We start from the raw sequence: 16,129 nt of genomic DNA, 5'->3' as shown, positions 1-16,129 counted from the left end.
GGAGAAGCATTTTGTGGCTTCAAGTGATCTCGAAGGGGTCATTTAGTGCTTCAATTGACCTGCAAGGGCAATTTTGCTCTTTCCGGCTAAAATACAGTTCCAAAAAAGTAAATTGATAACCCCCAGATGATCTTCGAGTGTCAATCATTGATATAAAAATAGAAATTTGGAATTTCCATGGAGTATAAAAAAACTAATTTTTAACACCGGATTATAAACCCAGATGATCTTCGAGTGGAAATCATTGATATAAAAAAAGAAATTTGGAATATCCATGGAGTATAAAAAAACCTAATTTTCGACACCGGACTATAAACCCAGATGACGTTCGAGTAGCAATCATTGATACACAAATAAAATGGCTTAAGTCTCGCTTAGGGGCACCTCTCGCATTGGGCTTAAATTTTTACCATAGGAAGTCCTGGGGATCTTGATCACAACGATATATAGCTTTCACGGGGGAAGTCCATACTTCCCGAGATATGGGTCTTGACATTTCGGAAATGTCTTATTTTAACACCGTTGTCTTGTTTAAGGGGCACCTCTCGGATTGGACTGAAATTTTTACCATAGATAGTCCTTGGTACCCTAATCACAACGATATATGCAGCCCGATCATGAATACCAACTCCCCGTGAGTTGTACCTCTGTGCCGTTGCAATTTAAAGGAAAGAGTGAGGAAACTCACGGGGAGTTGATATTCATGATCGGGCAGATTGTTTTCCTGTGGAAGTGTGCATATGGGTCTTGACTGATGAAGCAATCATTGTGTGCGGATTCTAGGTTTCTTGAGGTCTTATATGGGTAAAATACATTTAAAAAAATTCCTCTATAATTGGAAGGTACCTTCTAAAGGTTTTCTGTTCAAGATGGACATTATGTTGTCTTCTATCTGCAGAAGACTTTTAGTCAAACAGACAGAAGCTTATCTAACGGTCTTTCATCTACAGAAGATTTTCTAAGGATTTTAGAAGAAGAAAATTTTGCAGAAGAGAAATATTCTTCGATTTGGTGAAGGTCTTTAGACTATCATCTGTCCATAGAAATTATTTGCGCGATCTCATCTATAGAAAAAAATTCAGTTACCTTCTATCTGCGGAAGATTTTGATCTTGGAGAGCCATTTTGTAACTTCAACAGACCTCGTAAGACTATTTAGTGTCATAAATGAATCGGGAAGGATAATTTTGTCCTTTCAGCTGCTCCTAACGGACCATTTTGCGGCTTCAACTGACCTCTAAGGGACGTTTAGTGCCTTCAATTGATCTCGAAGGACCATTTTGTCCCTTCAGCTGATCCAGCAGGACTGTCATGGGCCCTCAATTGATCTTGGAGAACCATTTTCTCTCTCCTACTAATCTCAAAGGACGATTTAGCTCCTTCAATTGATCTCGAAGGACCATTATGTCCCTTCGGCTTAACCCGCAAGACTATTATGGGCTCTAAATTGATCTTGGAGAACCATTTTGTGGCTTCAACTGATTTTGAAGGGCCATTTTGCCTCGCAGGATTATTATGGGCCCTCAATCGATTTTGAAGAAGCATTTTGTGGCTTGAACTGATCTCGAAGGGTCATTTAGTGCTTCAATTGGAACTCCTTTCCTTTACCGACCCAACGCAGAAAATTATGAAGAAATTACCACAGATAGTGCTTTTTAATCCGATACGCTGAGCTTTCAGACGGCATTTTATGCGATTAAAGGTTTTTGAAAACCCTTTATAAAGTTTTCTAACTGTATAGAAAGTTTTCAGAAGCTTTCAAAGGGCTACAAAGCGTTGTATAAGATATCATAAGGACTTCTTTCAGTGTAGAATTAATTCAGAAGGACTTATATCAGCCCAGAACGTCTTTAAAAGGACTTCTATCTGATGAAAAGTCTTCAGAATTTTTTTGTCGTTATAGAAGGCCTACTAACTGTATAGAAGGATTTCAGAAGCATTTAGAGGAGTTTTTTATTTTTATAGAAGAGGTTTTGAAAGGCTTCTATTTGCAAAGGAAGGCTCAAGAAAAACTTTTATCGGTATATTTTGGCATAGAATACCTTTAAAAGGACTTCAATCAGTAAAGGAGAACTCAGTATAGCTTTCATTAGTGTAGAATACCTTCAGAAGAGCTTCTATCAGCAGAGGAGATCTCAGAAGGCCTTCTGTCGGTATAGAATGCCTTTTTAAAGGGGCTTATATCTGTTTGCAAACCTTCCGAAAGACTTATTTTTGTCTTTGTAAGAGACTCTATTTGTATTTGTATAGAAGGCCTTAACCAAGGCTTCAGGCATACTTTCGCTGTCACACGATTGATAGTTCTTTTGAGAAGAATATTACGATGATGCAAAAGGTCAGGTGAAAGGTCAGTGTCAGTCACTCGTAGGTCACTGTAGGATTTATAAAAGGAAGCATGGATTATCACAATTTAAAAATGATACTCTAACAGCCCTAAAGCGAAAATGTTTATTTTTTTATGAGGGAGGTAATTCAAGCTATTGACTGATATGGACCTTCTTGGAACTGGATGCACGTTTGGGAAAAATCGAAAGTGTGGACTTTCCTCCGAAAAAAATTGTCATAGTCGTCATAGGAGCTGCGACTTTCACCTGCTATAAAAAAATCAAAACGATCGGGGATATGTCATTAAATCGCACTTTTTAAATAAAAACATTTAAATTTTTTTGAAGGTCTTGTAACATTAGGCCTCTAGCTTTGATTCAAAGTGTCCTCTTTTTATACCCTCCACCATATGGAGTGTATAATTAAATTTGTCATTCCTTTTGTAACACATCGAAATATTCGTCGGAGACCCTATAAAGAATATATATTATTGATCAGCATAAAATTCTATGTCGATTTAACCATGTCCGTCCGTCTGTCTGTCTGTTGAAATCAAGATACAGCTCGCAATTTTAAAGATAGAGAGTCAATATTTGGTACAGAAGTTTTGGAACAAGTCTCGTTTAGGGGCACCACTCCGATCGGGCTGAAATTTTCACCATAGGTAGTCCTTGGGACCTGATCAGAACTATATATATCTTTCCAGGGGGAAGTCCATACTTCCCGAGATATCGGTCTTGACATTTCGGAAAAGTCCTACTTTAACACCATTACTTTATTTATGGGCACCTCTCGGATCGGGCTGAAATTTTCACCATAGGTAGTCCTTGGGACCCTGATCACAACGATATACAACTTTTCCGGGGGAAGTACATACTTCCCGGGATATGGGTCTTGACATTTTACTATATTTACTTGGGCAATATGCGTATCATTTTAAAGCTCGTGGTAAGTGCTTTTCTTTGCTATTACGACTTTTGCTTCAGATTACAACAATATATGGCTTTTTCAAAAGTTTTTCCAAAATTATAAGTTTTCTTTAAGTAGCCGGTCTTCGGCCGGGATTTAAGACTTTCTCCTATGGACAGGAGCAAAAGTGGGCTACGCGGACAAAAGTTTTTCCAAAATTATAAGTTTTCTTTAAGTAGCCTGCCTTCGGCCGGGATTTAAGAATTTCTCCTATGGACAGGAGCAAAAGTCGTAAACGCAACCAAAAGTACTCACCACGAGCTTTAAAATCATAACCATATTGCCCAAGTAAAAATAGTAAAATCTCAAGACCCATATCTCGAGAAGTATGGACTCCTCCCGAAAAAGCTATATATTGTTGCAATCAGAAGCAAAAGTCGTAATTGCAAAGAAAAGTACTCACCACGAGCTTTAAAATGATACCCATATTGCCCAAGTAAAAATAGTAAAATTTCAAGACCCATATTTCGGAAAGAATGGACTTCCCCCGGGAAATATATATATAGTTGTGATCAGGGTCCCAAGGAGTACCTTTGGTGAAAATTTCAGCCCGATCCGAGAGGTGCCCATAAATAAAGTAATGGTGTTAAAGTAGGACTTTCCCGAAATGTCAAGACCCATATCTCGGGAAGTATGGACTTCCCCGGGAAATATATATATAGTTGTTATCAGGGTCCCAAGGACTACCTACCTATTTTCGGTATTTTGATGGTTTTAGCTTCATTATCACACCGAAATAGCTGACATTTGGTACTTAGTCTTCGTGAGGGGTATACAATTTTCTCCCAGAATTTTGTCGGTATCGGTCCACGCCTTCATTCATATAGCCCCCATAGAACGGTACCTCCCGATATTCGGTATTTTGAAGGTTTTAGCTTCCTTATCACACCGAAATGGCTGAAATTTGGTACATAGTCTTCGTTGGGGGTATAAAACTTTCCCCCAGAATTTTGTCGGTATCGGTCGGAACGGTACCTCCCGATTTTCGGTATTTTGAAGGTTGTGGCCTCAATATTTCACCGAAATGGCTGAAATTTGGTATATAACCTTTTTTTGGGAGTATAAAACTTCCCCCTCTAAATTTGTCGGTATCGGTCCACGCCTACATGCAGCCCCCATAGAACTGTACCTCCCGATTTTCGGTATTTTGAAGGTTGTGGCCTAAATATTACCCCTAAATAGCTGAAATTTGGTATTGAAACTTCATTGGGGTACTCAATCTTCTTCCCCTTTACATTTGTCGGTATAGGTCCACGCCTTCATATAGCCCCATAGAACGGTACCTCCCGATTTTCGGTATTTTGAACGTTGTGGCCTCAATATTTTACCGAAATGGTGATATAAAACTGTTCCCCAGGTAGGCATATGTCTGTACAGGTCCACGCCTTCATATTGCCCCCATTTCTGTATAGGTCCATACATGGAAAAGTTGGCGATAGAAACTTTTCTCCATAGACTATTTATCGATAACAACTTTTTTCTATAGAAAAATTGTCGAAAACAACTGTTTTCTGTAGAACATTTGTAGATAGCGACTTTTTTTCTATAGAAAAGTTGTCAATAACAACTTTTTTCTATTGAGAGTTTTTCGATAACAACATCTTTTTCTATAGAAAAGTTGTAGATAACAACTTTTTTCTATAGAAAAGTTGTAGATAACAACTTTTTCTTTATAAAAGTTGTCGATAACAACCTTTTTTCTGTAGAAAAGTTGTAGATAACAACTTTTTTCTATAGAAAAGTTGTAGATAACAACTTTTTCTTTATAAAAGTTGTCGATAACAACCTTTTTTCTGTAGAAAAGTTTTCGATAACAACTTTTTTTCTGTAGAAAAGTTTTCGATAACAACTTTTTTCTACAGAAATGTTGTAGATAACAACTTTTCTCTATTGAAAATATGTCGATAACAAGTTTTCTCCGTAGAAAAGTTGTCGATAACAAGTTTTCTCCGTAGATAAGTTGTCGATAACAACTTCTCCGTAGAAAAGTTGTCGATAACAACTTTTCTTCATAGAAATGTTTTCGATAACAACTTTTCTCCATAGAAAAGTTTTCGATAACAACTTTTCTCCATAGGCATATGTCTGTACAGGTCCACGCCTTCATATTGCCCCCATTTCCGTCTAAAATCCGTCGATATAGGTCCACGTTTCGATCAAATCTAAAATCCGTCGGTATAGGTCCACGTTTCGATCAATATCCCACCGAAATAACTGAAATTCGTTACTTAGTCTTCCAAGAGGTTATAAAATATTTCAGAACAGTATTATCAGTATAGGTCCAGGTCTTCCTATATCCCCATAGAAGTGTACTTCGTGATTTGCGGTATTTTTTTGAGTTTTAGCCACATTCTCTTACCGAAATATTTGGTATTTAGTCTTCTTTGAGTCTAAAAAGTTTCCGTCAGAAATTTGTCGGTATAGATAGACGTGCCTCACATTGTTTTACCGAAATTGCTGAAATTTGGTATTAAGTCATACACGAAAGGAAACTAGGTATTCTATTTTACTTCAATACAACTCGTGGTGGAGGGTATAACAAGTTCGGCCCGGACGAACTTAACACTGTTCTTGTTCTCTTCTGAGATTTTTTGACGAATCATCCACCGTCCGTCCAAACGCCATATGATTTGTAAACTAGTGTAGTCTAAACGTGGTGATCATCTGATTGTAATCTTTATTCTCTGACGTTTTCAGTGTAATTGTAGAGGCATTATGATTGTGTAAACAAAAAACACAAAAAATTGTAAAAAAAAACTAAAGAAAAGCTCAAGTACAAAGAAAACAAAAGCCAAGCTATGAAACCCTATAATTTGTAAATAACAAAACCAAGAAAAAAAGACTGATTTTTTATGTAGCAACACAAATAAACAAGTTTGTACAACAACAACAGACAACATGGAAGAGATTAAAAGCCATTTGGCAGCCATTGTATAACAAAAATATAACGAGAGAACTAAAAATATAACACCTTTAAAAAAACACTCTCATGGCCAATGAAAGAACGAGAAAAGAGAAAATAACTGTGATAACTACTCAATTTATTAAGAAGACAAATGTGAAGTATAATAGAAAACAAAAGTGAGTGATCAATTAAAGAGAAAGAGAGAAAAAGGTTAACGAAAAGAGCCAAGAAGAAAAGTGTTTCAATTAAAAAAACAACAACTTAAACAAAATATTACAAAAATGATGATGATGGATACCTCAACACCCATGGATGGGAACTCCTCAGCCAGTCAAACGGGTGCTGGTGGTGGTCCCACTGATCTCACGGGCATAACTGCCATGGATACCACACCACCACACGATGTCAATGATCAGTTGGCACCACCTCCACAAAATGGCACCACAGATGGTACCACCATCCAGGCTGCCTTTACCGTGGTGGCCATGGAATCTTCAAACACCAATGACATTGATATGCTGAGCTATAAAGAAAGTCGCAAACACAAGAAAAAGAAACGTGAGAAACGTGAAAAAGATCGTAAACACCGTGACAAAGAACATCGTGACAAAGAACACCGTGATAAAGAACATCATCGCGATCGTGAACATCGACATCATCGTCATCGGGAGCATCGTGATCGGGGTGGTGGTGATCATTCAGAAAAGGATTATGAGAGGACAGCAGCTGATTATCACAATAGTTTACAACAACATCCACATCAGCAGCAGCAGCACCATCTCCACCACCAACCTCTGCTAACAACATCTGCCTCATCATCACCATCATCCCTATCAACGTTGTCTGCCTCAGCATCACCTGCCTCGTGTTCATCATCATCAGCCGGCGGTGCTGGTGGTGTTGGTAGTAGTGGTGGTGGTGGTAGTATATGTGTTACAAATGCCACTGCCACATCCTATCCGCATAATTTGAAAATCCGTTTTCTACTATCTGGGGTAAATATTTTCATTTTTTTTAACTTTTTTTTTTGAAAATTATAATCATTTTTTAAAGAGAGATTTTCTTGTATTTATTTCCATTTGCAAACATTTTTAAATTTTCTCCATAGAAAAGTTATCGATAACAACTTTTCTTCATAGAAAAATTGTAGATAACATCTTTTCTCTATAGAAACGGTGTAGATAACATCTTTTCTCCATAGAAAAGTTGGCGATGGAAACTTTTCTCTATAGAGAATTTATCGATAATAACTTTTCTCCATAGGAACATTGTCGATAACAACTTTACTCTACGGAAATGTTTATCAATAACAACTTTTCTTTACAAAAAAGTTGTCGATAACAACTTTTGGCTATGGAAAATTTGTCGATGAAAACTTTTCTCTACAGAAAAGTTTATCAATAACTACTTTTCTCTACAGAAAAGTTGTCGATAACAAATTTTTCTATTGAAAAGTTATCGATAATTTCTTTTTTCTACAGAAATGTTGTAGATAACAACTTATTTTCTATAGAAAAGTTGTATAACAAATTTTTCTATAGAAAAGTTTGAGATAACCACTTTTTTCAATAGAAAAGTTGTCGATAACAATTTTTTTTCACAGAAATATTGTAGATAACAACTTTTTCTATAGAAAAGTTATCGATAACAACTTGTTTTCTATAGAAAAGTTGTCTATAACAACTTTTTTCTATAGAGAAGATGTCGATAACAACTTTTTTTGTAAAGAAAAGTCGATAACAACTTGTTTCTATAGAAATGATGTATAACAACTTTCTCTATAGGAAAAGTGGTAGATAACCACTTTTTTCTATAGAAATATTGTTGAAAACCACTTTTTTCAATAGAAAAATTGTGGAAAACAACTTTTTTCTGTAGAAAATTGTCGTTAACAACTTTTTTCTGTAGAAAAGTTGTCGATAAGAACATTTTTTCTATAGAAAAATTGTCGTTAACAACTTTTTTTCTATAGAAAAGTTATCGATAACAACTTTTTTCTGCAGAAATGTTGTAGATAACAACATTTTATATAGAAAAGTTGTCGATAACAACTTTCCTCTATAGAAAAGTTTTCGATAAAAACTTTTCTGTATAGAAAAGTTTCCGATTACAATTTTTTCTGTATTGAAAATTTGTCGATAACTACTTTTTTACAAAGAAAAGTTTTCGATAACAAATTTTCTTCATATAAACGTTGTCGATAACAATTTTTCTCTACAGAAAAGTTGTTGATAACAAATTTTTTCTGTTAAAAGGTTATCGATAACACCAATTTTCTATAGAAAAGTTATCGATAAAAACTTTTTTCTACAGAAATGTTGTAGATAACAACTTCTTTTCTATAGAAAAGTTGTCGCTAACAACTTTTTTCTATAAAAAATTTTTCGATAACATTTTTCTATAGAAAGTGGTCGATAACAACTTTTTTCTATAGAAAAGTTGTAGATAACAACTTTTTCTATAAGAAAGTTGTAGATAACCGTTTTTTTCTATAGAAAAATTGTCGAAAACAACTTTTTTCTGTAGAAAGGTTGTCGATAACAACTTTTTTCTATAGAAAAGTTGTCAATAACAACTTTTTTCTACAGAAATATTGTAGATAACAACTTTTTTCGATAACAATTTGTTTTCTATAGAAAAGTTATCGATAACAACTTTTTTCTATAGAAATGTTGTCGATAACTTTTTTCTGTAGAAAAGTTGTCGATAACAATTTTTTTTCTATAAAAAATTGTCGTTAATAACTTTTTTCTATAGAAAAGTTGTCGATAACAACATTTTCTATAGAAAAGTTGTCGATAACAATATTTTTCCACAGAAATGTTGTAGATAATAACTTTTCTCCATAGAAAAGTTGTTGATGATAACTTTACTCCATAGAAAAATTGTCGAAATCAACTTTTTTCGGTAGAAATGTCGATAACAACTTTTTTTCTATAGAAATGTTGTCGATAACAACTTTTTCTATAGAAAAGTTGTCGATAACAATATTTTTCCACAGAAATGTTGTAGATAACAACTCTTTTCTATAGAAAAGTTGTATTACAACCTTTTCTATAGGAAAGTTGTAGATAACAACTTTTTTCTATAGAAAAGTTGTCGATAACAACTTGTTTTCTATAGAAAAGTTGTCAATAACAACTTTTTTCTATAGAAAAATTGTCGAAAACTACTTTTTTCTGTAGAAATGTTGTCGATAACAACTTTTTTCTATGGAAAAATTGTCATTAACATTATTCTATAGAAAAGTTGTCTATAACAACTTTTTTCTATAGAAAAGTTGTCGATAACAACTTTTTACTACAGAAAAGTTGTCGATAACAACTTTTTACTATAGAAATATTGTCGATAACAACTTTTTTCTATAGAAAAGTTGTCGATAATAACTTTTCTCCATAGAAAAGTTGTCGATAATAACTTTACTCCATAGAAAAATTGTCGAAAACAACTTTTTTCTATAGAAAAGTTGTCGATAACAACTTTTTACTACAGAAATATTGTCGATAACAACTTTTTTCTATAGAAAAGTTATCGATAATAATTTTTCTCCATAGAAATATTGTCGATAACAACTTTTCTTCATAGAAAAGTTGTCGATAACAACTTGTTCAACCTTTCTCCATAAAACTGATGTCGACAACAACTTTTCTCCGTAATTGTCGATAAAAACTTTTCTCCATAGAAAAATTGTCGATAACAACTTTTACCTATAGAAAAGTTGTCGATAAAAAGTTTTCTCCAGAGAAAAGTTTTCGATAACAACTTTTCTCCATAGAAAAATTGTCGATAAAATTTTTTCTTCTTAGGAAGTGTTGATAACTTTTCTTCTTCATAGAAAAGTTGCCGATAACAACGTTTCTCCATATAACAACTTTTTTCCATGAAAAAATTGTCGACATCAACTTTTCGCCATAGAAAAGTTGTCGATAACAAACTTTGTCCATAAAACTAACGTATTCTTGAGTATCTACAACGTCTCCTTTTTTGTCTTATAGACGACTGGAAGAGTCCTTTTTAATACCTTAGTCTATGGTGATTTTTTTCTTTTTTCCTTCCCCAAGTCCTCATTTTTCCAGCAACATGTTCTCTCTTACAAACTTTCTTCAAATATTTAACATTTCTTTAGAAAAACTTTTTAAAGAATCACTTTTCAAGAATCCTTTCAAAGGAAAGTTTTTTTAACCAATTATGTATTTTCTCCTAAAAGTATGCAACACTTTAATAGGTATGACCAAAATAAACATTTCTTACATTCTTCTTGTTTTTGTGAATGTTGTTGTTATTGTTAAAAACTCTTCATCTACATTCCCTTTCCATTTATTCACATTACCGCCATCACAAAAAGAAAAAGGGGATCATAAATATTTGATAGCAACCAGGATATGAAATTCTGCGCAGATGTTATTTGAGTCACGTAGACCATAAATGCTGTCAATGAATTGCAGCAACACAGAGAGGCAGAGAAGAGCTCTAAAAGAGTTAAGGGACATGCCAGACCAGACGGCCGGTCAGGACATTTGCAAAATACATATATAGGGGTGGGGGCGCATTCACTCGCCGATGGTGACGTCTGAATTGGTTCGTTTGGTTGTTGCATTCACACGACGTAAATTGCACGTTGTCAAACAAGTGACCAAAAAAAAACGAAGGCTCTCTCATTTTGTTGAAATGTCATCAAGAGAAGAGAGTAGAGATGATAAACTCACTCACTGTTTGTTTCACATTGAGAAATTTTGTTGTTGTTTTTTACTTTCAATGCATTATCGACACAAAGTTCCGGTGTAAATGACAATGGCAAAAAACCAGCAACAACAAATAAAACAAATAGTAGCTATCAAAATGAAGTTACAAGTAGTTAAAGGATATTCCATTTCCTCCCTCCCCCAACTCACAGGGAGACTCTCTTCCTTTAGCCCTTTGTCATTGTTATAATAACAAATATTTACTCTTTCTGTAAAAACAACCCCGTCGCAGGGAAAACAGTGCATCACACACACACACACACGTCCGTACTATTATTTATCATAGGTAGTTATTTTTGCGTTGCCGTCTTTGCCTTTCCCATTGCTGCAGGACGTCGTACTACTCAATAATTCATAGAAAAAATAATAAAAATTCAATTATTATTTATAGAGAGGGAGAGAGAAAAAATGAAAAAAGAGGGAGGACAAAAACCAAAAGGATAAACATTGAAAAATAAATAAGAAGGACGTGGGGAGAATTTGATTGCATAAATGTTCGTTCATTCACACAATGACATACGGTTTTGTTCTTGTGACAGTCTGCCAGCCAGCCGGCTAGTAGTTCATAGCCAGACATGTGTATTATTATTGGATTTAGACGCGCGCCTTTTCTGCTTCCTTGCTTGACGAAAAAAGGGTTGTTTTTTAGATGGTTGGTCGATGATGGTTAGTTAGTTTGTGTGAATGATGGATGGATAGAATTCTAAATTGAATTCCAGAAACATCTATTCGAGATACCTATTAAATTAATAAACTATCAAATTACCTCCACTAACCAGATCATTGTGGTGTGGTACCCATAAAAAAAATAGATGAGAAAAATTTATAAATGATGTTTAAAGGTGTGAATTGAGAAATTTGAGCCGCTCATAAAACAGCTGTTCGTGGAAATCTTTAAGAAGTGTCTATTTGAAGGTTTTTTTGTTTTGGAACGGCATCTGCTTTCTTAGGTGTCCTCTTTGTAACGATAGCAGATGTTAAGGATGTTATGTAGAAATTGGATGACAGCCTAAATGTAGGTAGCACATTATAAATTCTTAGGATAGGTGAAACATTATGGAAGAGAAATATTAAAGAATATTAAAAATAAGAAGAAGAAGATTGTATTTCAACTTTAAGATTTCAGATTTCAATACTACTTGTTTGTAAGAATTAGAAGTTTTTATAAAGATGTATTTAATTTTTTATCGACAGCTTGCCTATGGAGAAAAGTCTATATCGACAAATTTCCTATCTAGAAAAGTTGTTATCGACCAATTTTTACCATTATTTTTTGTTGCCGCCTTTGTTATCGAAAAATATTCTTTGGAGAAAAGTTGATATCGAGAACTTTTTTATAGAGAAAAATTGTTATCGACAACGTTTATATGCAGAAAATTTTTACTGATAACTTTTATATGGAGAAACATTATTATTGACAGTTTTTCTGTGGAGAAAAGTTGTTATCGATAGCTTTTCTATTATGAGAATTTGATATCAACGAATCTTCTATAAAGAAAAATTGTTACCGACAACTTTTCTATGTAGATAAATTGATATGTTATTATCGGCAACTTTCCAACGTGAAAATTTATTTTATTTTTGCCTTATTAAGGCGAAGGTCATTTAATAGTCCACCCACTAAAAAATAGCATTCTAATATGCCTTATGATCGGACTTAACCATCCGTGAAATATAGCATAAGGCTTGAATTTTTTCTTTGGAAAAAAAATTATTTGTTATCGACTACTTCTCTTTGGGAAAATTGTTATCGACTACTTTTCCTTGGAAAAAACTTGTTGTTTTTATCGACAGCATTTCTATGTAGAAAAGTTGTTATAAACAACATTTCTACGCAAAAAAAATGTTATCGACAACTTCTCTATGCAGAACATTTGTTATCGACAACTTTTCTATGCAGAAAGTTTAATATCGACAACTTTCCTATGCAGAAAGTTTGTTATCGACAACTTTTCTATGCAAAACATTTGTTATCGACAACTTTTCTATGCAGAAAGTTAGTTATCGACAACTTTTCTATGCAGAAAGTTTGTTATGGACCACTTTTATATACAGAAAATTTGTTGTCGACAACATTTCTATGGAGAAGAGTTTTTATCGACAGCATTTCTATGTAGAAAAGTTGTTATAAACAACATTTCTACGCAAAAAAAATGTTATCGACAACTTCTCTATGCAGAACATTTGTTATCGACAACTTTTCTATGTAGAAAAGTTGTTATCAACAACTTTTCTATGCAGAACATTTGTTATCGACAACTTTTCTATGCAGAAAATTTGTTATCGACAACTTTTCTATGCAGAACATTTGTTATCGACAACTTTTCTATGCAGAAAGTTTGTTATAGACCACTTTTCTATACAGAAAAATTTTTATCGACCACTTTTCTATACAGAAAAATTGTTGTCGACAACATTTCTATATAGAAAAGTCAATATAGACAACCTTTATATACAGAAAAGTTTTAATCGACAACTTTTATATACAGCAAAGTTCTTAACGACAGCTTTACTATGGAGGAAATCGCTTCTATGTAGAAAAGTTGTCCATCGATCACTCTTTCGTAACGAAAAGATGTTATCGAAAACTTTTTTGTAGAAAATTTGTTATCGGCAAATTTTCTATGAAGGACAATTTTTATCGACACATATTGTATGGAGAAAAGTTGTAGTCGATATATTTTATAGTGAGAAAAGGTTTTAGCGACCGCTTTTCTACGGAGAAAAATTATTATCGACAACTTTTCCACCGATAAAAGATGTTATCGACAACTTTTCTATGGTAAAAAATTATTATCGACCGCTTTTCTATGGAGAAAAGTTGTTATCGGTAGCTTTTCTATGGAGAGAAGTTGTTTTCGACATTTTTTCTCTGGAGAAAAGTTGTTATAGACAGTTTTGTTTTGGAAAAATAATATTATCGATAATGTTTTTTTCTGGAAAAATTTGTATCGATTACTTATCACCGGAGAAAAATGTTATCGACAGCTTTTCTATGGAGAAATGTTATTATCGACTACTTTTTTATGGAGAAAAGTTGTTATCGACAATTTTTCCATGGATAAGACAACTTTTCTGTGCAGAAAATGTGTTACCGACAACTTTTCTATGGAGTAGAGTTGTTATCGGAATCTTTTCTATGTGGAAAATATGTTATGGAATACTTTTCTATAACAAAAAGTTGTTATCGACATCGGTTTTATGCAGAAAAGTTGGTATTGGCAACGTTTCTATGCCGAAACCTTGTCATCGACAACGTTTCTATGCAGAAAAGTTGTTATCGGCGGAGAAAAGTTATCGACAGGTTTTTCTATATAAAAAGTTGTTATCCACATCTTTTCTATATAGAAAAGTTGTTATCGACGGGGAAAAGTTATTATCGACAGCTTTTCCTATATAGAAGAGTTATCGACATCTTTTCTATATAGAATAATACCGATAACTTTTCTATAGGGTAGAGTTGTTATCGGAAACTTTTCTATGTGCAAAATATATTATCGAGAACTTAACTATAACAAAAAATTGTTGTCGACAACGTTTCTATGCAGAAAAGTTGTCATCGACAACGTTTCTATGCAGAGAAATTGTTATCGACAACTTTTCTATACAGAAAATTTGTTATTGAAAACTTTTCTATACAGAAAAGTTGTTATCGACAGCATTTTTATGTATAAAATTTGTTACCGACAACTTTTCTATGTAGAAAACATGTTATCGACAACTTCTCTATAGCAAACTGTTTTTTCGACCACATTTCTATGCATAAAAGTTGTTATCGACATCTTTTCTATGCCGAAATGTTGTTATCGGCATCTTTTCTATGTAGAAAAGTTGTTATCGGCAACATTTCTGTGTAGAAAGATTGTTATCGGCAGCTTTTCTATGTTGAAAAGTTGTTATCGACAACTTTTCTATGTAGAAAAGTTGTTATCGGCAACTTTTCTTTGCAGAAAAGTTGTTATTGACAGCCGTTTCTGTATAGAAAAGTTGTTATCCACAACTTTTCTATGTAGAAAAGTTGTTATCGACAACATTGCTATGTAGAACATTTGTTATTGACAACTTTTCTACGTAGAAAATTTGTTATCTACAACTTTTCTATACAGAAAAGTTATTATTGACAAGTTTTCTATAAAGAAAATTTGTTATCGTCAACTTTTCTATATAGAAAATATGTTATCGAAAACTTTTCTATAGAGAAAAGTTGTTATCGACAGCATTTATATGTATAAAATTTGTTATCGACAGCTTTTCTATGTAGAAAACATGTTATCGACAACTTCTCTATAGCAAACTGTTTTTTCGACCACATTTCTATATAGAAAAGTTGTTATCGACATCTTTTATATGCCGAAATGTTGTTATAGGCAACTTTTCCATGTAGAAAAATTGTTATCGACAACTGTTTTATAGAGAAAAGTTGTTATCGACAACTTTTCTAGAGGAAAAATTGTTATCGGCAACATTTCTATGTAGAAAAGTTGTTATCGGCAGCCTTTCTATTTTGAAATGTTGTTATCGATAACTTATCTATGTTGAAAAAATGTTATCGACAACTTTTCTATGCAGAAGATTTGTTATTGACAACTTTTCTACGCAGAAAATGTGTTATCGACAACTTTTCTATAATGAAAATTGTTATCCACAACTTTTTTATACAGAAAATTTGTTATCGACAACTTTTTTATACAGAAAATTTGTTATTGACAACGTTTCTATACAGAAAAATTGTGATCGACAACGTTTCTATGTATATACAAAATATGTCATCGACAACTTTTTATAGAGAAAAGTTGTTATCGACAGCATTTCTATGTATACAATTTGTCATCGACAACATTTTTATGTAGAAAACATGTTATCTGTAGCAAAATGTTTTTATCGACAACTTTTCTATGTAGAAAAGATGTTATCAAAAACTTTTCTATGTAGAAAAGTTGCAATCGACAACTTTTCTATACAGAAAAATTGTTATCGACAACTTTTCTATACAGAAAAATTGTTATCGACAACTTTTCTATACAGAAAAATTGTTATCGACAACTTTTCTATACAGAAAACTTGTTATCGACAACTTTTCTATACAGAAAAATTGTTATCGACAACGTTTCTATACAGAAAATTTGTTATCGATACCTTTTCTATTCAGAAAAATTGTTATCGACAACTTTTTTATACAAAACATTTGT

The 16,129-nt window shown here is 33.3% G+C and overlaps 1 protein-coding gene across 19 annotated transcripts in view; it reads left to right on the top strand.

Moving 5' to 3' along the window:
- Nucleotides 1–16,129, top strand: part of Alh (coiled coil domain containing protein Alhambra) — a 101,155-nt gene that overhangs the window by 40,687 nt on the left and 44,339 nt on the right. For 3 of the 19 annotated variants that reach the window (XM_073979835.1, XM_073979818.1, XM_073979826.1), the window contains exon 2: nt 5,991–7,193. The exons of the other annotated variants lie outside the window; for them this stretch is intronic. In XM_073979835.1, the coding sequence (XP_073835936.1) occupies nt 6,480–7,193 (714 nt within the window). In that variant the 5' untranslated portion in view covers nt 5,991–6,479. The remainder of the gene's footprint in view (nt 1–5,990; nt 7,194–16,129) is intronic. 19 annotated transcript variants of the gene reach the window in all.

Source organism: Musca autumnalis, unplaced genomic scaffold, assembly GCF_047663935.1.
Source record: "Musca autumnalis isolate F117 unplaced genomic scaffold, ASM4766393v1 scaffold_1, whole genome shotgun sequence".
Classification (NCBI taxonomy): domain Eukaryota; kingdom Metazoa; phylum Arthropoda; class Insecta; order Diptera; family Muscidae; genus Musca; species Musca autumnalis.
The sequence above is the reverse complement of the archived record's forward strand: the minus strand, read 5'-3'. Positions and strand labels throughout refer to the sequence as shown.